This window comes from Talaromyces marneffei, chromosome 1 (assembly GCF_009556855.1).
Source record: "Talaromyces marneffei chromosome 1, complete sequence".
NCBI lineage: Eukaryota > Fungi > Ascomycota > Eurotiomycetes > Eurotiales > Trichocomaceae > Talaromyces > Talaromyces marneffei.
Window position 1 is genome coordinate 3,547,033 of NC_072348.1, and position 25,903 is coordinate 3,572,935.

The 25,903-nt window shown below is 47.1% G+C and overlaps 9 protein-coding genes across 9 annotated transcripts; 4 read left to right on the plus strand and 5 right to left on the minus strand.

Moving 5' to 3' along the window:
* Nucleotides 1–338: 338 nt before the first annotated feature.
* EYB26_001321 (uncharacterized protein) lies at nucleotides 339–3,658 on the plus strand (the record flags this gene model as incomplete). The annotated part of the gene is made up of 2 exons (XM_054260632.1): nucleotides 339–1,034; nucleotides 1,094–3,658. 2 exons carry the CDS (start codon nucleotides 339–341, stop codon nucleotides 3,656–3,658), a joined length of 3,261 nt encoding a protein of 1,086 aa, XP_054116607.1.
* Nucleotides 3,659–4,028: 370 nt separating this feature from the next.
* Nucleotides 4,029–7,004, minus strand: EYB26_001322 (uncharacterized protein; the record flags this gene model as incomplete). The annotated part of the gene is made up of 5 exons (XM_054260633.1): nucleotides 4,029–5,111; nucleotides 5,182–5,345; nucleotides 5,410–5,450; nucleotides 6,613–6,903; nucleotides 6,961–7,004. The coding sequence occupies 5 exons, from the start codon at nucleotides 7,002–7,004 to the stop codon at nucleotides 4,029–4,031; spliced, it is 1,623 nt and encodes a 540-aa protein (XP_054116608.1).
* Nucleotides 7,005–7,442: 438 nt separating this feature from the next.
* On the plus strand, nucleotides 7,443–9,692 carry EYB26_001323 (uncharacterized protein; the record flags this gene model as incomplete). The annotated part of the gene is made up of 8 exons (XM_054260634.1): nucleotides 7,443–7,469; nucleotides 7,545–7,560; nucleotides 7,630–7,642; nucleotides 7,751–7,864; nucleotides 7,937–8,394; nucleotides 8,448–9,331; nucleotides 9,386–9,478; nucleotides 9,531–9,692. The coding sequence occupies 8 exons, from the start codon at nucleotides 7,443–7,445 to the stop codon at nucleotides 9,690–9,692; spliced, it is 1,767 nt and encodes a 588-aa protein (XP_054116609.1).
* A 490-nt stretch (nucleotides 9,693–10,182) lies between these two features.
* EYB26_001324 (uncharacterized protein) lies at nucleotides 10,183–13,140 on the plus strand (the record flags this gene model as incomplete). Its single annotated transcript, XM_054260635.1, has 2 exons — nucleotides 10,183–11,796; nucleotides 11,861–11,875. The coding sequence occupies 2 exons, from the start codon at nucleotides 10,183–10,185 to the stop codon at nucleotides 11,873–11,875; spliced, it is 1,629 nt and encodes a 542-aa protein (XP_054116610.1).
* A 767-nt stretch (nucleotides 13,141–13,907) lies between these two features.
* Nucleotides 13,908–15,403, minus strand: EYB26_001325 (uncharacterized protein; the record flags this gene model as incomplete). The annotated part of the gene is made up of 4 exons (XM_054260636.1): nucleotides 13,908–14,599; nucleotides 14,658–14,766; nucleotides 14,841–15,115; nucleotides 15,184–15,403. 4 exons carry the CDS (start codon nucleotides 15,401–15,403, stop codon nucleotides 13,908–13,910), a joined length of 1,296 nt encoding a protein of 431 aa, XP_054116611.1.
* A 463-nt stretch (nucleotides 15,404–15,866) lies between these two features.
* EYB26_001326 (uncharacterized protein) lies at nucleotides 15,867–19,298 on the minus strand (the record flags this gene model as incomplete). Its single annotated transcript, XM_054260637.1, has 6 exons — nucleotides 15,867–15,967; nucleotides 16,027–16,188; nucleotides 16,246–17,295; nucleotides 17,346–17,745; nucleotides 17,800–19,164; nucleotides 19,242–19,298. The coding sequence occupies 6 exons, from the start codon at nucleotides 19,296–19,298 to the stop codon at nucleotides 15,867–15,869; spliced, it is 3,135 nt and encodes a 1,044-aa protein (XP_054116612.1).
* Nucleotides 19,299–19,717: 419 nt separating this feature from the next.
* On the minus strand, nucleotides 19,718–21,684 carry EYB26_001327 (uncharacterized protein; the record flags this gene model as incomplete). Its single annotated transcript, XM_054260638.1, has 3 exons — nucleotides 19,718–21,457; nucleotides 21,520–21,608; nucleotides 21,669–21,684. 3 exons carry the CDS (start codon nucleotides 21,682–21,684, stop codon nucleotides 19,718–19,720), a joined length of 1,845 nt encoding a protein of 614 aa, XP_054116613.1.
* Nucleotides 21,685–22,030: 346 nt separating this feature from the next.
* Nucleotides 22,031–22,796, minus strand: EYB26_001328 (uncharacterized protein; the record flags this gene model as incomplete). The annotated part of the gene is made up of 3 exons (XM_054260639.1): nucleotides 22,031–22,240; nucleotides 22,310–22,545; nucleotides 22,607–22,796. The coding sequence occupies 3 exons, from the start codon at nucleotides 22,794–22,796 to the stop codon at nucleotides 22,031–22,033; spliced, it is 636 nt and encodes a 211-aa protein (XP_054116614.1).
* Nucleotides 22,797–23,127: 331 nt separating this feature from the next.
* On the plus strand, nucleotides 23,128–25,597 carry EYB26_001329 (uncharacterized protein; the record flags this gene model as incomplete). The annotated part of the gene is made up of 2 exons (XM_054260640.1): nucleotides 23,128–25,361; nucleotides 25,423–25,597. 2 exons carry the CDS (start codon nucleotides 23,128–23,130, stop codon nucleotides 25,595–25,597), a joined length of 2,409 nt encoding a protein of 802 aa, XP_054116615.1.
* Nucleotides 25,598–25,903: the final 306 nt, after the last annotated feature.

Here is a 25,903-nt window from a genome sequence, read left to right on the forward strand (position 1 = left end):
CTCGCGCCCCCTGTTGACTTTCGACGTAGCCTCGATGTTCGTACGGGCCCAGAAACTCTCGTTAACTGCCATGGTCGCATGAGTCGTCGCCGAATCAGAGAGCACAAGACTCAAGGTTTATTCGCATATTTCTTTGGCATCTGAATTCTGGTTGAAGCAGAGAGTACTCATCACCTCTTCTCATCCAGTCTGAAAAGACTTCAAGTCAAGGAAGGCAATCGCAGCGACGACTGTATCGGACAATTTGATGCGATTCGGGTCGAGAAAACAATCTGTGAAGTCTTGTGACGGAGGAGGTCGTACCGATTAGACTGGTGCCAGTGATGCCTGGTCTCGTCATGGACGATGTCAGTGCAAGTGCATCAAGAGATTGGGGTGACTCTTACGATCGTCATGGTAGCAATGGGGACTCAACCGTAATGCGCGGAGCTCACCATGTTGATAACCTTGGAAGGTCAGAGAACCCACAGCAAGCGAATGGGTTCAAAGGCGAAGACGGCAAAGGTCAAGGGTCTAGCACGGCAATGGTGTTGAAGCATGGACAGTCTGGCGTTGTGCCGGATGGTGTTGAAGGACAATGGGCTCCACCACTTATGCATATCACTCAAGGGTTTTTCCCATATTCTCAGCTCGTGAACAGAGCTGTACAGCAATGCTATAACGATCTCTGCGACGTGATTACGGAATTAGCAGATTCAACCCAACAACAACAACAACAACTACCGTCGTCTGCCAACGGAAAGCCGGACCCCGCCTCCATACAAAAAAGAATTCGAATACTAGAGTTCGCACAGACTAAGCGAACAGAGTTCATCAAGCTTCTTGTCTTATCGCAATGGAGTCGTCAAGCCGTGGATGTCAGCAGGCTCATCGATCTGCAAAACTTTATTCGGACACGGCATTTTGCTTATCAGACCGCCGTTCAACGAGTAGCAGATATGAAAAGAGACCTGGTTAGAGCTCAGGTTGCCAATCCGGATTTGCAAACTGCGTTGGAGGTTTTAACGACGGGTCGTGTGTCAAATATGCCAGAGGTGAGCATCATCTACTTTATCTCCTTCTCATATCTAGAGTACTAAATATCTCCTTCTAGTTCGGTTACAAACCTCCCAAACCTCTCAGCTCAAGGCGCCTGCTAGCAACTCTACAGAGAATTAATCGCATAATCAGCACGCGCTTAGTGACTAGCGATAGTATTCCCTCCTCCCTAAATGAGTACCAGGTTCATGATGGCCGGGTCACCTTTTCCGTTCATGGCGAATTCGAACTCGATCTCTCCATTGCGGAAGAAGATGTTACGTCACAGTTCTATTTTATCGACATCCGTTTTCTTTTCACTCCGTCCTCTCCGATCCCTAAAGGACGCTTCTTCAACGAGCTCGATTCGCAGATAAATGGCATCCTGAAAACGAAAGGCTTAACAGGTTGCTTTGACTTTATTCATAACCTTGTTCTCGCGAATAAAATCAACATTTTGTTCAAACAAGCAATGAGCCTCTCTAGAGGTCAATGGACAGGTGCTTTACGTGTCGAGTTATTGCATCGCACCTTGGTGGTGCATTACTGGCCCGATAAAAGTGGCCCTAAGAGTTGGTTAGAGATCGGTGCTCACAGTGGTAGTCATCAGCGCCAAAAAGTCTCCTACCTTGCTCTTCGCTGGATCCGTGAAGGCAAAGAGTGCGACTTCTCACAGATTCACTTTGATACAGAGTCGCTTTCTATGGAGTCCATTCTTCGAAGTGTAATCGCAATTCATTCCTCCCACATACTTCGCGCTGTCTATGAACGCCTCCGCACGCAAAATCTATTTGCTAACCACCGACTTTCGATCAACATGCAAATGTCCAAAACTGAACCTGGAAATTGCCGCTTGAATGTTCAACTCACTGAAACTCGTTATCTCAATGCATCGTTAGAGCCTGTTTCAGGTGCCATGTGTATCCATACCATACCGTCACTATTATGCCGCTTAGACAAGGGAAGTACTTCTGATGATGACTTCGTCAATCGGATCTCGCGACTGCGTTGTATCGCAGCTATGGAGGAAATCGAATCTGACGCAAAGATATTTGGATGGGAAAGTGTGGATCATCGAAAATTCAAGGTAGACATTCGTCGTGTCTTCCCGAGTAACATTCTGCGGGCTTCATTTTTCCGTAATCGTCTTTGGGGAAATTCATGGATTATTGCTGCAACGACCAGTCTAAGTGGTGATGACTGGTGGATATTGCGTCTCAAAGCGCGACCATCACCATTACCTGATGCTCTTGGTCACGCTCGCGTGGTTGCAGGTGGCTTTTCCGTGCTGTCTACTCGTGTTCTATCCGGTGATCAACTCTTGTCCCCCCGAGAATCTAGGTATCACTTCCCGAATCTGGACTATTCACTTACTGGCGCTTTGGTGATGTACTCGAACGCTTTATGGCTTTCGGAGTTGGGATATCAAAACGTTCTTCCACCAGTAGAGCAACTACAACTTGGCTCGAGATTGGAAGTGCCTTGCCTCTACCTCAAGTTTGATAGTGGAAAATTACCAAAACAAATGCGGATTACTCCACTAGATGGGACCCGAAGGAAGTCATATGTCCGGGAGACTCTGACGATCTCATATTATGGAATCGATTCTCGAACGAAGAATGCAATTGTGGTTGCACATGGACGATTCCACATCCCTTTGAAGAAAATGGGGCTGAAGAGGCTGAAGCTTGATGACTGCATACTCCTTCGACGAGGTGGCTCGGCTTTTGCGATGCGTTTCTTCGTTACTCCTGGCCAGTCGATAATGGTCGATCTCTTTGAGCGAATACAGCGACTTAACATAGTCTTGTCTTTGTTCCATACACTTCAGCAAAACAAGATTACGGTGAAATCAGTATCTCTATCTAATTTGTCGTTTGTGTATGCGCCACGTGAAGGTTTCGAAGCAAACATAGTCATTAGGCTGGATGGACCCGGCCACGCGCCAGATTTGGATCCTACCATCATCCGCCTGCAGAATGAGCCACTTTCTCGCTTACGCCTTCATATATCGTTCAATAGCTTGAGTCCGCATAATCGAATAAAACAATCCCTGGGAATGATACTCAACCGGACCGGCCCTGGCAACGGGGTACAATGTGTGCTACAATTACTCAAGTTAACGCTACCTGTGCTCCATGCCTTGGATCGCCTTGTTACAGAACCGCAGCACAACTCTACATTACGAGTCCAGGTTTCGATTCGTGGGGCACAGACGTATCAAATCCACTACTTTGGTCTTAGGTTCCGATTCCTTCTCAATGCCTCACATCGCCGGGACAAGATTATTTGGGCGCTAAAGGATATAAGCTCATCAGAAGGACAACGTGATGTGGAACAAGCGGTGGAAGCCAGGCTGCAAGAGAAGATCTATTGTGGAAAAGGCGACGGTTGGCAAGGCCTCGGAAACGGCGCTGTGGCGGAAGTTGATCAAGTCGGAAATTTGCTGTCAGAGCTGGATTCTTGTTTCGCAGATTTAACGCCGCCTGCAGCACCACCAGCAGTACCTCGCGAGACTGCAGAGAAAAAACCCGGCAAAACACCCAAAGACAAAGGACCTAAGACGAATGGGACTTCAAAAGTCACCAATCGACCTCCACAGGAAGCGCCGAAGGAATCTGATGTTATTATGATTGACTAGTTGTAGTATTACTCTGGATAGTAATACATAATATTTTAGAAAGTGCTAAATCAGAGTCTATGTTGATTCTCAATGTGTTGAATTGAAAGTAAATAACTAGGATCTCCATATCTTCCTGTCTAACCCCATTCACACCTGGGCACCAAAGTAAAGGCCCCCCGAAAGTAATCGAGAAACCTCATAACGCAAAGAAATAAACATAAAACTGAAAAGATCAAACACAAAACATGATGAAGCCGGCCACCTTTCCTCTCTTTTTTATATTTTCGAAAAAACAACCTGAAAAAAACAAACCCAATATTTCAATTTCTGATGATACAAAGTTGTAGGGAGCCTAGTCTTGTGTTGGCCAGACAGTATTGCTGTCAATCTAACGTGAATAAGGATGGAAACCTCGGTGACCACCTCCACGACCTCCGCCGCGATAGTTTGCCCCTGGTCGTCCAGCGTTTCTGGGGCCAGTGGGAGCGTTGGCAGGTGCAGCAGGAGGTGTAGAGCCACCCGGAGTGCCTGGTTTGCCTTGATTCTGCATGCCGCCTCTTCCCATGTTTCCACCACCACGACCTTGTGGGCCCGATGGAACATTTGGTTGAGGAACTTCGTCATACATGCCTTCCCATGATGTCGGACCGCCTTGTTGATAAGGTGAATAGGCACCTCGTCGAGCTTGTTGTTGTTCGTACTTTTGTTGCTCGAAGGCTAGTTGTTCGTGAGCATTGTATCCTGGCCCACCGCGATTAGCGCCATAACCACCGCCACCCATACCCATTTGTCCTTGTCCTTGGCCTTGGCCTTGGCCTTGCATTTGTTGCATCTGCTGCATTTGTTGCATCATCGCTGGGTTGTTCATCATATTCTGCATGCCTTGCGGACCAGGACTAGGCGATTGACCAGGCTGTTGACCGGCTGCCATCTGCATCTGTTTCATTTGTTGCATCATTGCAGGGTTCATACCGGCCATATTCATTCCACCCATGCCAGTGCCCTGTGCAGCTGCCATCTGCTGCTGCATCATGGCGAAGTACTGCTGCATTCGTTGCCAGTACTGTGCCATCATCTGCGGCGTGATACCACTGGGCATACCTCCTGGTCCCTGACCACCTTGCTGTTGACTATTGTCCGGAGTCATACCTTGATCTCGGCCCCGTCGGCCTCCATCGTCTCGCAGGTTTCCCCTTGGCTGAGCTTTCTTCACCTCAATAGATTTACCTAAAATTTCTAGTGGTCGAGACAGCGTAGCTTCCACTGCGGCTTCACTGTCGAACGTCACGAAACCAAACCCTCGTGGGCGGCCAGTGTCCTTGTCAATCATAAGCGTGGCATCCACCACACGACCAAATTGCATGAAAAACTGCTTGAAATCTTGCTCTGTGGCTTCCTGGCTGACTCCTCCCACGAAGATCTTACTGGTCTTTTCTTGCTCATCGCGAGGAATGGCACGTTTGGGATCAATCTTCGCTCTTGTCAGCTTAGGTAATTGATGAAATAAGATAAAATCAAGGTGCCAGAATAGTTATACTTACAATCTTGCCATCTAGATAATGCTCTTTGACCATGACCGTATTGACGGTTTTAGGATCCCTGAAGGTAAGGAATCCAAAACCTCTCGATCTTCCCGTAGCGCTATCACGCATGACTGTGCATTCTGAAACCTCGCCGAATTGTGAAAAGTAATCCTTTAGAGATTCTAGGACAATACTGGTTAGTTTCCCCTGACAAAATGCGCGGCGGTTATTCAAGCTTTGACATACGATCTGTAGTTTCCCAGTTCAAGCCTCCAATGAACATCTTCCTATAGAGTAAAATGTTAGATATCATCATCATTCACTCAACTATCCGAACTCGTTTAAATCAACACAGTATACAAGATGTAAGACGAGAACAAAAATCTCGGTATGGCGACTGGTCTGCAAATACTATCGGCGTAGGCGGTTTCTGGCATCGTGTTGTTGCTCAAGACCCTCTTGAAATTTGTTGTGCAGACTGACGACCCCGACAACTATAGTGATGTAATGCATTCGGTATATGCTATCTCCATCTCTCTAGGACAAGCATATGAAGTTGACGGTTTTCAATACCCCTTTCGATTCGCGGAGACGCGCAAACTAGTCGCTTTCGGAGTCCCTGGTGAGGTCATTCGACAGAAGATGTGTATATTGTATAGAAGGATCCACTTGGTTTACGCCTTGCCAGACCATCGGATGAAGAGGTTCGCCTGGATGTATCGAATAGCGCAGCCCAGATTGGCTGGCCCGACTGCCGCGTGATGTAGAATCTCCTGAGCCTCCATGTCCGAATGATGAGTCATTCTAATAAATCGTGATAGCAAAGAGAAGTGTCTCGATAGTTCTTTCATTCCCAGAATGTCGAATCGTCTATTTGCTGCTCTGCTCTATCAACTTGTATCGATAAGAAGCTATATAGTATCAACTGTACTATACTCGCTGGCGACATAAATATCGTATAACAGGGCAATTTGGCCTCTAGTTCTCATCGACTCCATCGAATAGCATCAACGATCACTAGACCCTTGTGCAGCAATTTCGCAGACTATCGATGACCCACCGAACTTGCCACCAAAAAGTCGTGGTTCACATGAAATAGTACTCAGTAACAGTACGTATAGTTTTTGCAAGTATGCGGCAGACATCTATGTATAGCACGGCACACTTTGCTCCAACCAAAAGCTCCCGCCCCTTCACAACGAAGGGCAAGCTCTTTCCGTTTCCCTTGGACTCATTCGTGCAAGCCGATATAACCCCATGAGATCTTTGTACGCCTAGAGTGATATCTGAACAGCTCTTCTCCAATGTACTAAAAGGGGCATTGTCATGCCTCAATAAACACGCCATAGGTTCTCTCTTCCTCCAGCCCAACAATATTCGCAGACCCAGCGTCGATACCGAAAAGATTGCAATCATAAAGTATACTCAATGGAAAAGATAAAGACTTACCCGTCTTCCTTGATACCCGTGCCCTGTGTTTCTCCATCCGTGGACTGTATACCGTCACCGGTATGTACATTTATGTCCTGTGAAGTCTCATCCATTGAAGGGTAACTCTGACTCCCGCCAGTCTCCTGGCTCTGATATGTATCATGTACGTTTGAATTATCATAGGAAGGTTCGTACCCTCTACCATTCTGATAATCATTGGTTTGAGGGACTGCTGATGAAGGAGCCGCTGCCGCGGAGTGATCGGCTACTCCCGTGGAGGTCGGCTGGTTATTGTCATTTCCATCATACCTGGAAAGGCTAGATGTTAGCACATAAACATGTTCTCGCTGATGAATTGTGACTCACAAATCAGCGAAAAGATCCTCCTCAAGCTCGTCTGGTTCTGTCATTTTTGCTGGTACTGAGATGATTAGACAAATAGCACTCTGATTAAAATCCAGTCAAGGTGGAAACAAAAGCAAGTTTTCTAAACTGTGAGCTTTGATGAATACGCAAGAACAGTCAAGTGAAGAAGTGAGAGTAAGTTTGGTGAGGAAGCTGTGAGACGTGAGCGAGGAAGACAAGAGTGGAGCAGTTGACCGCCCTGGCAGAACGAAGAAGGAGGGTTGAGCCTTTTGAGGGAAAGTGTGGAGGGCTCTGAGGGATTCAATTGATCAGGTGGGTCAGCAACGGCCATAGCTACAATCAGTCGATTGACGACAGCAGATGGCAGCAAGCAACTGACTATGTTCCCAAGCCATTTACAGGCACAAACGGGCTGTGCATTACTTGTTCGATTCCTGAATTCATGAGGAGCAGCCAGTATTTGGTCTTGAGCTATCGAAACGATGGCTAACAAGAAGGCCCACCAACAGGTGTGTTCAGTATCCCACCATGAACGAACGACTTTGTTGAACAGACGCTGATCGGTGTATGCTGCGAGTGTATAGGAAATGGTCCAGGTTGGTTCGTACCCCTCTCCTGTTTCTTCCAGCCTACATATAGCAGATGACTAACATTGATTCGATTTCTCAGCGGATCGTTCTGAGTATGTCTATCCCGCTCCCTAAGATCGAATCACTTGCGTCATATCAACCAATTTCGGGGCGTTCTGTATTCCGACTCTGTACTATAGGCGCTAATTGTTTGTGAGAAGAAGTGCGTCTCCTTTCTGGAAGTCGAGATCTACATCTCAACAACATGCCAGCCCTAGGCCCTATGATGCTAGCTCCGTGGTTGGCGCATCCTATTCGCACGCCGACATCCTAAAGTATGTGCAAGGCAACCTCGCTGCAATTGAATGAATTTCGATTATATAAGATCTCTCTGACAATTCGCTCAGCACGTCGGCTCGCACATCACCTAGATCTGGACCGAATGCAGGACAGAGCCGCGCACAATCATCCCTAGCCCATCTCGAAGGGAAAAAGACCTCGTCACCAAATCGCCCTTACAACAATATACTCTCACATCCGGCGCGTGGTTGGGGCTATGGAAATGATGTCGCAGAAGAAGATGAAGATGACGAAATATTTTATGACGACGACGAAGATGAATTTGGGCTTCCTAGTATTGCTAGCATGCGGAAGAAGGGGAATGACACTCGGCGAACACAGTCCACATTTACAACTACCAACGCGATGCCAGGGAACTCCACGCTAGGTGCGGATCTAGATACTGCTATTCGACCAAGAGCCAATAGTTCAGATATTGCAGAAGAACGAGGTGTGTCGCTTTACCCGTCGGCGAAGAAAACTGAAGGCAAGATCCTTCGTCCTCAGTATAAAGATATTTTGAAAGGTAGGACTCTTCGAAACTGACATGCTTCAATATACTGACATTTTACCATGTAGATCCTGCCAACTCCTTGAATTTGATAAATCATTCCCCACCGCCTTCTGACGCTACGCCGAGTCAACGAGAAGCCCATTCAGCGCGCATTTCTAGGATCAACAAGTTTAAACGAATCTTGCAGGCAAGTACTGTATCTTTGTCGGAGCTCCGCTCGCTTGCTTGGTCTGGAGTCCCCGACGAGGTGAGAGCTATGACATGGCAATTACTGCTGGGCTACCTGCCGACGAATAGCGAGCGCCGCGTCTCGACACTTGAAAGGAAGCGCAAAGAGTATCTTGATGGGGTTCGTCAAGCTTTCGAGCGAGTTTCTGTCAGTGGGGGACCCGGTTCCACCAACACAAGTTCTGGCCGTGGCAGGGGCTTGGACGAAGCAGTCTGGCATCAAATCAGTATTGATGTGCCCCGTACAAGTCCACATTTGCAGTTATATAGCTACGAGGCCACACAACGATCTCTGGAAAGGATACTTTACGTCTGGGCCATACGGCATCCTGCCAGTGGCTATGTACAGGGAATCAATGACCTTGTAACTCCTTTTTGGCAGGTATTTTTAGGCGCCTATATGACAAATATTAATGTCGAAGAAGGAATGGATCCGGGGCAACTACCAAGGTCTGTTCTCGATGCGGTAGAAGCTGATTCTTTTTGGTGCCTCACAAAACTTCTTGATGGCATTCAAGATAACTATATCTATGCTCAACCAGGTATACAGCGACAAGTAAAAGCACTGCGCGATCTAACGAAACGAATAGACGCTAGCCTGGCGAAACATTTGGAAAGTGAAGGAGTCGAATTTATGCAATTCAGCTTTCGATGGATGAATTGTCTGCTTATGAGAGAGATGAATATAAAAAGTACAATTCGAATGTGGGATACATATATGGTAAATTGTCCTGCCAAAACGTCTTATTGATTGAGCGCTAACACACCTCCACAGGCCGAGGAGCAAGGATTTTCCAGATTCCATCTATATGTTTGCGCTGCCTTTCTTGTCAAGTGGACTGATCGACTGCTTAAAATGGATTTTCAGGTATGCGCCGCCTAAGAAAGGAAGTACCTTCGTGTTATTGACATTAATACAGGAGATTATGATGTTTCTTCAGTCGCTTCCAACCAAAGAGTGGACAGAAAAAGATGTTGAGTTGTTACTCAGCGAAGCATTTATATGGCAGAGTCTGTTTCAAGATTCAAGCGCACATTTGAGACAAGACGGTGAAGACAACAATACCGGCTACATGTTTTGATCGCCCTCTACCACCCTCTTGGTACCGAATTACATATAGATGATCAAGAGGAACCCCGAACTTCGCGTAATTGGGAGGCGTTGGCTATTCGGGCCTTGTACAAACCTCTGCTGGCATAGAAAGAGCCGTTGATTCTAATAACATCGTACCCATATTTGAAAAAAAAAATCACTACTTTAGACTATAGATTAGCGACATGGTTCGATGCTGTAGCAAGTATTAATCGTATTTAACTTGGCTTGTGGCTATCAACCGTAAGGGTTTCTTCATTTTGGCTCCATATCAAACAACACCCAAAAGTATGAGGATTGTTATCGGACCTGATAAGACAGAGGTCTCAACTCTCATTGGTCGCAAATGCCACTACAGCGCTGCGGCACCAGCGCGGTGGCATACAAATTAGTTAACTAAATTTCGAAGTGCGTCGACGCATCTTCTCTGTCCATCTATCCTCTCCGTTGCGCCACCCACCACCCCTTTCTCTTTCAGCATGTCATATGGAAGGAAAGATTTTCTCAGCCAGCCGGCGCCTGAGAACTATGTCGCTGGTCTCGGTCGAGGTGCTACTGGATTCACAACCCGATCAGATTTAGGACCGGCGCGTGAAGGTCCAACACCAGAGCAGATTCAGGAAGCGTTAGCGAAAAGAGCTCAGCAACTAGGAGCTCCAACACCTACTGCATACAACACAAACCGGGAAAAAGGAGGAAAAGGCAAAGAGCAAGAAGCAGAAGAGGATGGCGATAATGAACGCTTTCAGGACCCAGATAATGAAGTTGGACTGTTCGCCTATGGTGCCTATGATCGCGAAGATGATGAGGCGGACTTGATCTACCAGGAAGTTGATGAAAAAATGGAGAGGAGGCGCAAAGCAAGAAGGTTAGTTTTATCGCAGTCTTTGCTTTTGCGTGTATTGGACGTCTCATTTTCGAGACGTCATCTTTGCTTGTTGCCTTTCATATATTTATTGTGGACAGAGTGCCGACTTGATCCTTTCGCTGCCTACAGGGAAGCCCGTGAAAAACAAGAACGAGAAGAATACGAACGAAACAATCCGAAAATCCAACAACAATTCGCCGACCTGAAGCGGTCCTTAGCTACGGTATCGGACGAGGACTGGGCTAATATACCCGAAGTCGGTGATCTTACAGGAAAAAATCGACGAGCTCGTCAGAATCTAAGGCAAAGATTTTACGCGGTACCGGATAGTGTGATTGCAGGTGCTAGGGATGCGACGCAGTTTGACACAACCATCGCCGAGGATGGTACTCAAACTGAAATTTCAGGTTCTGCGGGAGGAGATGGAGGCTTAACGAACTTTGCCGACATTGGTGCCGCCAGAGATAAGGTTCTCCAGGTACGCCTCGACCAGGCGGCACTTGGATCTTCTGCCGATACCGTGTCAGGTAGTGCGACTAGCATCGACCCCAAAGGGTACCTTACTAGTCTTACGAAGTCTGAATTGAAGGCTGGCGAGATGGAAATTGGTGATATCAAGCGTGTTCGAGTTCTCATGGAATCTGTTACACGTACGAATCCCAAGCATGCCCCGGGTTGGATTGCCATTGCTCGATTAGAAGAATTAGCAGGCAAGATTGTTGCGGCAAGAAACTATATTGCCAAAGGATGTGAATTATGCCCAAAAAGCGAGGATGCCTGGTTAGAGAATATCCGACTAAATGAGAACCACAACGCCAAAATCATTGCAGCGAATGCGATCAAGCACAATGATCGATCCACTAGATTATGGATCGAGGCGATGAAACTTGAGACAGACGTCAGAGCCAAGAAGAACGTCCTAAGGCAGGCTCTTCTACACATACCGCAGTCCGTAGCTATTTGGAAGGAAGCTGTGAATCTCGAAGAAGATCCAGCTGATGCCCGACTTCTTCTTGCAAAGGCCACTGAGATGATTCCTCTGTCGGTCGAGCTCTGGCTTGCACTGGCACGATTAGAGACGCCTGAAAATGCGCAGAAAGTCTTGAACGCAGCTCGTAAAGCAATCCCAACAAGTCATGAAATCTGGATTGCTGCAGCTCGATTACAGGAACAAATGGGAACGGCAAACAAAATCAACGTCATGAAAAGAGCTATTCAAGCACTTGTGCGCGAGAATGCTATGCCTAAGAGAGAGGAATGGATTACGGAAGCCGAGACCTGCGAAGAAGAGGGTGCGGTCTTGACCTGCGGCGCCATAATTCGGGAGACTCTGGGTTACGGACTCGACGAGGACGATGACCGAAGAGATATCTGGATGGAAGATGCCAAAGCAACCATTGCTCGCGGCAAATACGAGACTGCCCGAGCAATATACGCCTACGCTTTACGTGTCTTTGTCACCAGCAAGACTTTGTGGCTTGCAGCGGCTGATTTGGAGCGTAACCACGGAACGAAAGAGGCTCTATGGCAGGTGCTTGAGAAGGCTGTGGAGGCATGCCCTCAAAGTGAGGTTCTTTGGATGCAGCTCGCGAAGGAGAAGTGGCAAGCTGGGGAGATTGATAATGCACGACTTGTCTTGAAGCGTGCTTTTGCGCGAAACCCCAACAACGAAGATATCTGGCTTGCAGCTGTCAAGCTGGAGACTGATGCACAGGAAACAGAACACGCTCGAGAGCTTTTGAGCACCGCTCGGCGTGAAGCAGGTACCGACCGCGTTTGGATCAAGAGCGTTGCCTTTGAACGCCAGCTGGGTAACATGGATGAAGCACTCGATCTCGTCAACCAGGGTCTACAGCTCTATCCCAAGGCTGACAAACTTTGGATGATGAAAGGTCAGATTTACGAGTCTCAGAAGAAATATCCACAGGCACGAGAAGCCTACGGCACTGGCACACGGGCTTGTCCTCAGTCAGTCCCACTATGGCTTTTGGCTTCACGACTTGAAGAAAAAGCAGGTGTGGTGGTTAAGGCCCGTTCAATCCTTGATAGAGCTCGGCTTGCAGTTCCCAAAAACGCAGAACTGTGGACTGAGAGTGTCCGAGTGGAACGACGTGCGAGCAACATCAGTCAAGCCAAGGTACTCATGGCCAAGGCGCTTCAAGAGGTGCCCAATTCCGGTCTGCTTTGGGCTGAAAGTATCTGGCACCTCGAGCCTCGAACGCACCGTAAACCTCGCAGTTTGGAAGCCATAAAGAAGGTCGAGAATGATCCTATCCTCTTTGTCACAGTAGCCCGTATTTTCTGGGACGAACGACGATTGGAGAAAGCAATGACATGGTTTGAGAAGTCTATCTTGGCGGACAGTGACCAGGGTGATTCATGGGCATGGTATTACAAGTTCCTGATGCAGCACGGCACTGAAGAGAAACGACAAGATGTTATTTCCAAGTGTGTTATCAGCGAGCCGAAACACGGGGAGATCTGGCAGTCGGTTGCTAAAGACCCAGTGAACTTCCATAAGTCTACAGAAGAGATCCTGAAGCTGGTCGTGGAACAGTTACCTCGTTAAGTGGCGATGTCAATTTCAAAATGCATTTGGCGATATATACGTGATGGAGTTTTATGTTCAATTGGCGTGGCGTTTGTCCTCGAGGACTTTTTGTACGAATGATTTTAGTATTGTATTGATTTCTATCAAATACGTGCAGATCAATAGCTAGTTCCAATTCCAGCTTATGTTTCATCCATTGTAAGTCTATTACGGTAGTGCTTTTAGGCTGAGCAAACTTTAACAATACATTCATAACCTTATTCTAGTCCTATGGATCAATGCATAGTACCTAATTATACTCGTGAAGACGACAACACCTGTCAATGAACAACGCAACAAACTCCAATCCAAATGCAAAGAAATCAAAAGACCACAAAGAGTAATCCTTCCTTCCTCTGACATGAAGATCAGAAGAGCAGAAGACAACTCAGTAGAATAACAAAAAAGAAAAAAGCGAGATTGGTATCTGGAAATAGAACAAACGATAAGAATAGATAGAAGCCGAGTTCTCATCTTCCTTTGATGGGAACCATATGATCTTTTTATGTCCACCTAAGCCACATACCCCTTTCGTAATCATACAACAAACACTGTAAAAGTTTAAGAGAAAACGCCTCCCTTAGAGAAACCCCGCCAAAGCACAGATTGAATACTCGATCCTCGAGTTTGAGGAAGGACAGATGAAATCGTAGATTGATAGCAATATGCTTTTTGCTGCAAGGGGATTAGTAGACGAGCTGTTCATGTCGCCCCCGCTTCCGACGAGGATGAATGCAATGGATTGATCAAGCTGCCAGTGACAGACACTCGTCCAGAAGAGAATTCAACTGATCTCTATCCGTCATTGTGCCACCTTCCCATTCCCAATCATCATCAATATCCATGGAGTCAACGCCATTGGTTTCTGTAGTTGCTGCTGTTGATATCGTGGCAGTCTTGGTGTCAACCTCAGCCTTCTCACGCAACTCTTCAATGTAACCATGCCGCTCAAGTTCAAGTTCATCTTCATCGTAAGCACCCATAATCTCATCAACCACTAATGGCATCTGGCCAAGGAGCGCACCACCCAGATTAAGCGCCAACCGCAAATCCCTCACCCCCAATGGTTGTCTGATACTAGCCTCTTTTGCTTCAACGGGCAGCAACCCGGTTGCGAGATCCTTGGTTATTTCGCCGCGAGTGAAAGCAAGCTCTTCACGCTCCAGTTGCCGTCGATATTTTCGTGACATCATACCATTGATTGTACCGGACGGTCCATTATGCCTTGTGCGCGAGAAGACGCTTGATAGTACCTGTTTCACAAATGTCTCCGTCGCGATGGCCATGAACTCGGCGCAGGGGAAACCTGCTCCGCTAGCTACAGATTCCTCATAACATATCGGTACCATACGGGCATATATTGATTCCGCATCGGGGAATTCACCCGTTTCCGCGGCAAGCGGCTGTGCGTAGCGTTTTCGGATTTCGAGTTCCCAGTCTAGTAGACGCTGTTAGTCAAAAATCTCCATATCAAGACCAAGAGAATAACTCCTTACTCGTCTTATTCAGACCACCGGCGCTCGCTGGGACCTGTGTAGGTAATGTAATTTGCTTCGCTTGGTAGTATAACTCGAGCTCATTCGGTGCTAATTCGTGGGGATCCGGCTGTCGTTTCGACATATATCAATCAGCGCAATTCTTCAAATCACATACTAGAATCGCAATACTTTGATCCGTACCTCAGGAATAGCTTTGATCCTCTTGCGGTCCCGAGGAGGTAATTGCATAACCTCCGTCTTCAGCCTCTGTTCCGCCAGGTCACTAGAGACCGGCTTCGATACCACGGTGGGCTTGTCATTTGCCGATACCCAGCTTGCGACGCCATGGTCTGGGAGGTCTCGAGAGAGGTTGCCAATAAGCGCGCATATAAAGTTGTTATGTAGATGCTCGGTTCTGGGGTCGGCACAAATTATGTGGTCGAGGCGCGAGGAGAATTCATCTTGATTGAGATGGCCTATAAATATCAAAGGAGATAAATTAGCAAGTATTCAATAGCGGAAACCCGAGGAAAAGGAGAAATACCTAAGAGAAAAAGCGTGGTCGACTGCTTATACTCCGCCCAATTGTCGCCAATAGCGGCCTTCAGCTCCGTGTATACAGGCTCAAGATCTAGGCGCGGAACTGAAATCAACGCCTTTGTAGACTTCTGTGAGGTAGCCGCGGCTGATGCGACAGCCTTGGAGGTAGATACAGCCGTCGAAGCCGAATCTGTTCGACTCAGAGCTGCCGGATCGATCTGCATAATTACGGGGGGGAGAACGCGCAATCGGCTGCGCGAAGCCACACGGAAGACGTCAGATCTTCATCAAAATGAAGAGATAGCTATACCATTTCTTGTGTGGAAAGTGGTCGTCTGAGTGGAGGGATAGAATGGGGTCCTATTGGAGATGAGGATCTGGACGCTTAATGAGTGAGGTTGATGGAAGTTGGGCTCCTTGGGTTTGAATAATGGATGGAGATTCGCCAAACTTCGGCTCTATCGCCGCCCGCATTCGGTACGTATTAATTAGTTCGCTGTCTCGCTTCTTCACAGGCGCATTCAATCTGAGAATAAATTTCAATTTGGCTACTGACTACTATTATTATGCGGTTTTAAAAATATTCTCTAGGACTAGTGGACCCCATCTAGACATAAACACAATACCAGATACAGAGGTATGCTACTTTCATTATGTACATACAATACGGCCATGCTACAAATACAGCTATTGAAGCTCAATAACATCCTCGTTCAATACACCAAAGAGGCTGCTGATTTCGCTAACGAGCTCAATAATCTCGCTTCCCAATTGCCCTGTAACCAAGACTGTTGGGCTCAGGTTAGCATCAAGTTCTCAGCATATTTACCACCAGAGGAAAACCTACCATAGGCATATAATAATGCATAATCGCTATCGGTCGTGTGTAACGACGATTCGGTTTCTCGACGATAGTGATATATACGAGCTAGCAATCTGTCTCGCGCGTGTTGTATATTCGGTAGAGCATCATTCAAAGGGTACTCGAGCTTCATTGAAGATGCAAGCACTAGGAATTTCCAGTCAGTAAGTTTGAACAACAATTTGTGTGTTAAAGAGCACTTACCTGATAACAAGTGACTGATGCGGGATGACAGTTGGACACGCTCTTGAGTCGTATATCGAAGCAAACTAATCTCGCCCTCTGATGCCGTGAGATTTTTTAGGATTTCCATATTCATAGAATAGAAGGCGTTCAGCATGCTTCTTGTTCGGTTAATGATATTTCTGTAAGCTACCTCGGGGAACGGGCCTCTCAGTTCAAATTCTGACTTGCCTGAAACCTGCAACGACTCCAAATTCTGGATGAAGCGCTCAATTTGCAGTTTTTCGCGAGCGGTCAGATAAGGAATAACAGGCTTGCCATTGACCATTGTTGACAAGGGGTCACGTTTCCAGATCAAGCTCATCTGCAGCCAGAGAAGGCTCAGTCCATCCTTTAGTTTTGACCTTGCACTGATTGGCCAAATAATTCTTGTGACTATAATTCCCCAGACGCAGCCAGACAGGACTGCAACCACACGATGGAGTGCAATCTCCGTTATAATCGGGTGAGCACCACCTTCATCGTCATCATGGTCATTGTCATTCGCAGACAGTGAGTAAGCATATAGAACCGAAAGATTATATGTGAGCATGATGAATCGTCCCATAGGCCCTTGGCCTTTGACCAAAATAATATATGCGGTCCATGTGGCCATAAGCCAGCCCAGAAAGGCGAGAGCAAAAACATTCCCAGCGGACACATACCACGAAGCTATCGAACAACAGGCACCAAGACACGTGCCGAGGAATCGAGCATACCCGGTAGTGTTGGACGCTCCAATAGTCATAGAGCAGACCAACATGTAAGAGACAAGGCCCCATTCCCCCCTCCATGCCGTAAATACAGGCCGTGTCGCAGAGATAAAAGATGGTAAAGCATATACGGCGGCACCAACACCGACTTTAACGGCGTATTTCGTCTCGTCACGTCGCAAGAAGCTAAAGGACTTCCAGACTCGATATGTGAGCTTGTTCCGAAGGCGAATATCATCGGTATAGCCACTTTCCAACGACGAATGCCCTTTCCTCAAGGGAGGACGGCTGGAGCTCGCAAGTGCCAGATTCGAATATTCTATAGTCTTGGTTAGTTATGTATAAATTTGATTATATTAGTAAGCTTACCACTATTCGAAGATTCTGGACCGGAACTCGTAAAAACCCGCCAGAACTTGAGCCAATTCCACGTTAAACCCTGAGGACGTTCGTCGCATTCAAGCTTCAACTCATCTAGAATCTGGAGAAGACCCTTCAATTGCTCTCCGAACTCCATCAAAGTAAAACTAAAATGACCGCAGCTAGCAGACACCTCCTCTAGGTCAGCTTCCACTTCGGGGGACTGAATTCTAGCAAAATCTCTTTCCCGGTAGACCGAAGCTAAGGCTGCTTCTCTAGCGTCACGGTATAGCTTCAAAGCACGATCGAGACTGCTATGAAACTTGGTGTTAAATGACACTTTATGATCGGGGCCAGGGCCGAAGGGTATCTCCTCTAGAATCTCCTTGAGGGTGAAGGCAAATGATTGCTAGATAGTAATACGTTAGTATCAGTCTGAAAGTCGGACGTCGTTCGCTCTTACCATAGATGGCCCCAGATGTTCAATAAAGACCTCAAACATCCGTTGTGGAGATGGTGTGGTAGTCGAAATACCTCTTTCGTAATCCAGGTTCGGCACGGAAACATCCATAGTCTGAGGCTCCGATGTTAAGTCAGCCTCCTCTGGCTCCCTTGATGGCGTGAGAGTCGCGGGGCCTTCAAAGACCGACCAGATTCCAGGATAGCTGGTTGAGCTATTCTTGCGTGTAAGAATGCTACTATTAGGTAAGAAGATGCCGGTGCCCTGTTGAGTTTGCTTTAGAAGTTGGAACTGTAGATTTGCTGCACTTTGCAATCCACCCATGTTCTGGTTGATGTCTTGAACACATCGAACGAGTCTTTTTTCCAATCGGTATTCCCTCTCCGTACCTGTGGCGTAATGCTCAAGTTTGGCTTCCTTCACCAATTTATCCAAGAGAACATAGCTTCTCTTGTTCTGTGCGGACGCATTGGTGAATGGCGATGTATGCATTTCGTCATCAGATCCAGTGATGAAGCTCTCGGTCACATAGCCGAGCATGATTGCAAGGGTGCTTGTCATGGTGGTCACATTTGCTCGCAACTTCTTCCTTGCCGATATGGGAAAGAAAAGGAATGATACTGCCATAGCTACGCAGACGCCCATAATCAGCATTTTCAGAGTCTGCTCAATTTTGGCGAACGAGAAGTTCCCATTTTGGACCGCGCCTTCTTTAGTCAGGATTGTAGTCGTGGAGAGTGAAGCGAGGGAGCATGCAACGTTGACCAGAGGGTCGTTGAGCCTCTGTTTCGTCCACCCGATAAACGCAAATCCACCACCGACAAAGATGATCAAAACTATGATATGGCCAACCACTAGCAAGTCGAGATTCTCGAAGAACATGGAGACGCACATGCTGGTGACAGATACGAATGTCGTATAGAGGAATGCGAGAATGGCGCAGATCAGAGCCTTGATCATACTCCCTCTGGAACGAGCAGGGTGAAAATATACGGTAACAGTCGCAACAACGTGCTTCCCATCTTGATGACCTAAAAACGACGAGATGAAGGGTATGAACGTCGCCAAAGATCCCAACAGGTAAGCCAAGCCGAATTTGAAGACGCCTTTGCCATGTTCCGAAACAGCAAATGCGTGCACCTTATCCCAAAAGCCTAGTATCCCATTGTGTGCGGTGTTTCCCATATCGGCCATTCGATGAGGTGTATTTAGAGAAGAAGAGGAGGACCAGCCGTCGAGGAGAGGCTGTTGCTCCTCCTCATCACCATATTGGGTATCAGCGCCATCGCGCCTTCCCGATTTCACCAGATTCACCAACCCTTTCAACCGTTGGCCTGTTCGAGGAAGAATAAATGTCGCCTGTCGAAACTATTGACGCGTACAGTATACGTTAGTCGACAGCATCAACTGCATGAAGCTTCGGGCTTGAGAGGATGACGACTTACTTTGGACCGACGAGCGCGGGAATCCGAGGTTGTGTGGTTTGGTGTGGAAGCGCTCATTGTATTCGATCTGGCTGAGTATGCCGGACAACCCCCATCACGCTGTCCAACAAATGCCAGATACCAGAACTGGACATGTGCGAAAAGAAGATTGAAAAAAAACCAGGCTAAGATGTGGGCATGTTGATCGGGCCCATCAGGGTTGTCATAGAAGCTTCTTCGCGCTAGTCATAGCTTTCCTTAGCTTTTCTTAGCTATACTCAATACGTCAAGCTCTCGTGATATCTACCCCTCAGCCCAGAACATGTGATATGGATGTTCGTCCGATTAAATTCTACTTCAGATACTATAAGTTATATAATTTTCCATATTATGCCTTGTATTGGATTACGTTCAATCGCTACTGCTCGACTGTTCTCAACAAAATTTGAACATTTGCTTTCATAGTCCATATCACTAATCACAGAGGAACACAATGTCTAAGGCAAACGTTCAACCTTCCAAATCTTGATCGCTGCATCGGTTCCTGCTGAGGCGATTTTGGTCTCATCTGCAATCCAGGCGACTCCAGTCACGCCTTCTTTATGCACATTTTTAGCTTCGATCCAGTCCCCGGGTCTCGCCAAACTCCAAATGTAGATATGAGTATCAAGTGCTCCACTGACAAGATAGGTGCCCTTGCTGTTCCATGCAAGAGATGTTATGCGGGAAGTGTGAGAACTCCAGCGGTCAGTGACTAAGCTTCCATCTTCTGTTTTGAACACAAAGATTTTGCCGCTTGAGTCGCCAACAGCCAACAGAGTCCCATCCGGGGAGAAAGCTAGAGCTGAAATTGGACTCCGCAACTTTTTGATTTGTACTTGGGGAGAGATCGAGATTGCTGGCGAAGTGACTGTTCCAATGCGAGTATTAAAATCTGTGCCGCTAAATGCAACGATGTTTTCATGAGCGGCTATTGCGGTGATATCAGCTGGTGCTTTGAAAGTGCCGGTCTTCTTGCTGTCTTGGTAGATGTCAATTTGCTCCGAACTTGCGACCAGAACGAGCTTTCCAGCAGTGGCGACGCCCTTTGGCTGAGCGGACAATTTGGTCGAGATTCCTGTATATGTGTTTGCCGCAACATCTACGGATCTAAGCGTATCGTCCCAGCCGACACTGTAGATTCTGCCCTTACCCTCTTGGGAGCTTGTCAATCCGGCTATATAATTTGTATGATTTTCTCCGTCAATCGTATCTGCGACTCCCTTTGCCACGTCCCAGCTGCAAACTCGGCCGTCGGAGCTTCCAGTCCAGAGAGTATCTGGACCATCAGCGGGACTGAATCTTGTAAGTGCTGTAATGTTTTTCTGGTGGCTCTTGAGAACTTGTCGGGGTTGAGGAGATCCCTCTACCAGGTAGTTCAGATTGCCACTCAGGGACAAACTAATAACAAGACCATCAGTCCTTCCTGGAGGGATAACAACCCCAACTTGCTGATTCAAATAACTGACAACGCCTTCATCGTTCAAACTCCAAGTCTGAGTGACCTTGCCAGCCTCAACGTCCCACAACTTGACGGTCCTATCGGCACTAGCTGTCGCAAACTTACGAGAATCCTTGGACCATGATACCCCAAAGATACTGCCCTTATGCTCATCGTCTCCTATAGATGCTTTTGGCTCGCCAGTCTTGCCGTCGTACAACCATATGCGACTGTCAGCTCCCACACTCACTAATTGAGAGCCATCAGGGCTGAAAGCGGTGCCGTATATAAATTTGTTATGCTTGCCCCTGATCGCAGTATTAAACTTGAAGGGCGCACCATGGTAAAATACGAGGCTCGTGTCGTCTCCGGCCGCCGCTGCTCTCAAAGGGCGCTGCTGTCGAATCGAAACGGAATTTATGGCCCGCGTATGACCGTAGATTTCACCAACAGTATTTCCACTATCCCAGGTGAAAAAATGACCGTATCTCTGCCTTCCATCACCTACGGCGACAATGCGCTGAGAATCGCCGTCCCATGCAATGTCATTGATTCGACCATTGATAATCGGGTAGCTGCCTTTTGTAAGGCCTTCTCCTACACAGTCCCAGACCTTTACGGTACCTGTAACATCTCCACTGGCAACATAGAAGCCTGAGGGCGAGAAACGTGCAACGGTGGTTTGCGCGGTGTGTTCTGTATATTGCCTAGCGATTGCGGGGTCGTCGATTGAGCGGATAAATATGGATTTATTTGACTAGAGTAAGCCGAAGCAATTAGACAGCTGCCCAGACGTCGGCCTGAGGGACTATAATTTACCGCATATGTCAGTTTTTCGCCTTTGGGATCGGAGGACAGCTGAGTTGGTAAGCCTCGTTCCGTGGAAGGACTTGGAGCCCAGGTCTGCTCTGTCAACAAGACAAGTCAGAGAGGTTACACAACTGGGGATGATTTATAGTAATAGTCACCGTTCGTCAACGACATTGCCAATTGAATCAAAGCAAAACTAGTTCTTTTTCCGGTCTTTTGTAGCTCAGGGTTGTGAAGGATAGAGGGAAGATGAGTGTAAACAAGAGGAACTACGATGTACAGAGTGTATGTTGTTGGTTGGGCATGTGGGGGTGTCGTCACTCCACGGGAGCAACTGCGTACTCTGTGGTTGCCAAACCCAGGCACGATATTCTGATAGACACAACGTATGCATTGGTAGCGCTTGTATTGTAAATTCTTGTGTACAAACTATAACCTAGCATAAACTTCCCATATAGTACATATATCAAACGTATTCCGACACGCCGCTATTCAAAAGTACACAACATAAACCACCCGTCTAGAGACCGAATCCCCCCCTGGGACCTTTTCCTCTCAATTCCATAGCAATAATCTCGGGATGTTGGTGAACACTGGGCATAAGACCGACTCCGATGGCGCGACGGATTGCCTTTGCAATCTTTCGTTGATTGACTGGTCGTAGACCTGTGGCTGATCGATGTTTTATCCGACCCATTGGAGTCATGTATTCGGACATGATGGAGAAGTTCTAATCAAAAGATCGTTAGAAAACTGATCAATACCTCGGGAAAATGCGACAATAGCCGGTTGTCTGTACCTTATAATGCTCAAGAGGATTGATGTTCAATGCATCAAAAGCGTCGTTCGACGGACTCCAGCGTTTTGACCATTTTTTCATTTCACTTGGACTCAAATCGTGGGGAGAATAAATATCGCCTGCCGCCCATTCTCTGGTTTGGAATCTCTCTAGAATTCGGCCTTCGTTTTGATTTTTCATGTCCTCGATAATTCTGTTTCGATGCGTAGTTCCTTTTTTTTTGAGTGCTTTCGTTCCTATAGTGAATGCCCTTTTTAGTAAACTAGGTCGATCGATTTAAAGAATATGGCAGCATACTCGCTGAAATAGACCCTGTGCTTCTGGTTGGTGCAGGGAAACTTGTTCGCTGAATGCTGCTTGACCGAGTGTTGCTGTGTTTAGCAATGCTTGGGGTTGTCGAAGCCCATCGACAGGAGGCTGGAGCGAGTAAATTGAGGCTCTGGTGTAGCAGGGAGTTCCCCGTCCGAGAAAAGAGGTTTAGAGACATGATGAATAACTTGCTGTTCGTGTGTCAGCAGAAGTGGTTAAATTGACCCTTGTCCCTTTAACGAAGGAAGCTCAAAATTCTCAGGCATTGCGGAAAGGAAGTTCTCCACCAACGCCAAGCCGCCAGTTAAACTGTCTGTCAATCAATTACTTACAGGCTACAGCAAGCCAGCAACCTCAACATCATCCATCTTCTGAATTGCTCGACAACTGGCCTTACCGGATCCATTGAAGCGTTGGAGAACAAACACGATGGTATAGATTAGACTGCATTCCTATTTCCCCTCAATTGAATAAGGCGTCGCTACCTGCGCCTAATATCGATACGGAAGATGCATTCCTCTTACCTTACACGACGCGTTTTCCGGGCCCTCCTCAACAATGAGCCCGTGTGTTTTTCACCTCGACACTGTCGAGTCTACTCGTCGTCGATGCTCTATCATCCTCGGAGAGCATGCAACAACACCAAATATGGCCAGTCGCGGACGTTCTTTTCCTTGCCCTCTACTACGAAAACCCCGGAAGTGCCAAGCTCCGAAGTTGGACTACAAACCATGAGCGAACTGTCCAAAGCGAAGATCACTAATGGCAGAGCACCGCCATTCAATGCTCTCTGCAAAGCATACCAAAAGTTCTTTGAGGCGAGGGCAGAAGAACCTGGGATAATAACGGAGTTTCATGCCAAGCAACTTGTCACCACTTATGGCTATCTTCGAATGCACAAAGGAGATGAAGACGCCGATAGCAAGGAATTCGAAATAATCGAGTCGAAGGAGTTCATGGAACTCACTCTCTACGTTCTCTCGCAAGCAAACTGTCACAGTAGTTCTCACCAAGATATTCGTCGATTAGCAAACAATGCCTATCGTGTTTTATCTACCGCAGCTAGAGACGAGGCAGGTGACATTAGCAGTGGCGCTTTTCTCGCCTGGATCCGTATCAACGCATTTTACGGCAATCCCTACCAGGCACGAACCGCACTTGTGAAGGAGTGGCCCAAGGTACAACAATGGCCTGACCTTGAGGACCAGGGTTCCCCTTGGCTCTGGATACTGCACGGAATGGCTCTAGAAAAGGATGCAACTGAACTCGTGCAAGCGGTAGAAGACTGGCACCTAGGTGGATTTTTCAGTCTTACTCCACAGCAACATCAAGAATTGGTAATTACGCTCCTTGGGCAGGGGCAACTCGATGCTGCTAAAGTCATGCATGACTGTCCTATACCCGGAGGAGAGCCGACAATTATTGCTACAAGTGCCATTACAAGAGCATGTCTTCTCAGTGGTGACAAGGCTGGAGCAGACGAGATTTTCAGTCGGCTGACAATCTATTCCCCAAGTGCGGAGACTCGAGATATCCTTTTGTTGATGGCTGCTGCAAGTGGCAAAGATGTACATGCCATGGCTCGTGACTTCAATAATTGGTGCTTGGAAGATCCCTCCGTTCGTGAAGGACTTTCTATATCTTGTGTAAACGATCTCATTCGGTACGCATATGTGATTGAAAACAAAAAGCTTGCCGTCGACTATTCCACTTTGATTTCTACATGGGGCTTAGAGTCAGATTCGGAAACTCGACTTCTCCTTGAATTAGAACCGCGAATCCAGGACCCAGACATCGATGGTACAATCAGAGCATTGAATGAACTTGAAGAAGGCGATGTTTCCGCAAATATTGCTTTGCGCATGAGATACCGACTTATCAAAATGTTATGCTCAGTTCCAAACAATGACGATGCCTTTGAACAAGTCTCCAAGTTATTGGATCCACTACTCCGGGATGGGATACAGCTTGAGCCAGAAATACTGACTGTCTTGACTCGCGCACTGGCTTATCGTCATGACTGGGAAGCGCTTTCCCAATTGTTGCGGCCTCGTATAGGCTCCTATTCTATGCGCAATGAGCGACCATTGATTCAAAATGCTTTGTTGGATTTCATTCGTGACGAGGAACAAGAAAAAGAGGAGGTTTGGGAGGCATATGACCTTGCGAGGATCGCCTTCCCTGAAATTTCTGCCGAACACAGAATTGAAATAATAGACATTTTCTTCAATCGTGGAATGGCCGAGGAAGCATGTCAAGTCTTTGGTCATATGCGACACGCCCCGACACCAGCGCAGCGTCCAACACCCCAAGCATACATAACATGCTTCCTTGGTCTTGCACGAGCAACCGCTTGGGACAACACCAAGCTTATCCGCAATATGCTCAAACTCGACGTTAACATGGAACTAGACACGCGGGTTCGAAATGCAGTCATGCTTGCACTCGCTGCATGCGAACGATCGGAGGAAGCCATGGACGAATTCAAAGAAATTCTCCGTTCAGACGAAGGGCCCTCGCAAAACACATTAATCATCTTCTTTAAGGTTTGCGAATCGGATCCCAATGGTATTGTGGAGGCGAATAAGATGCTTGCCAAGATCACCGCATTGGAGATTCCGCTCGATCGACAGATGTATCTCGCTTATATCAAAGCTCTTGCAGCCCAGGGCGAGCGAGAATTCATTATTGAAGCTTTGAACAAGACGGAGGAGAAAATCGGCCAACAGCCTGACAAAGACATGTAAGCTGCCCCTGTTCTACCTCTCACCTTAATGCTCCTTACTAATTTCGATGATAAACAGGATCGTTAGAATATACAACGTCTGCGCGCACGAACACGCGAAAGAAGGAGTCGAAGAATGGACCAAAGAACATCACCCGTCTATTTGGCAAGAGCTGGAAAATGTTCCTCGAACCGAGACAGAAGCAGGCACTCATCTTGAGGGGTTTGAGGACGATTTTAATGCATTATTGTAATATAGGTCTTGGCAATGTTGTATTCTATATATATAACTATATATCTTGTACGATTGAAATGAGAATGTCGTATCAACCACAAGGGAGTGAATTATCTATGTAGGCAATACAAAGTATCTACAGAGGCAGGACCTGTAACGAGCCAGAACATAAATAGAATGATATAACTCTGACATAATCTGTACTTCCGCTTTCGAAGACATCCATGGATGTATGCAAGGTATCTGATTCGAACAGGAGAGGATAGGTAGGATAAGTAGTACTCGACGCAATGATAACATAACAAGAACAAAAGAGGCTGAACAT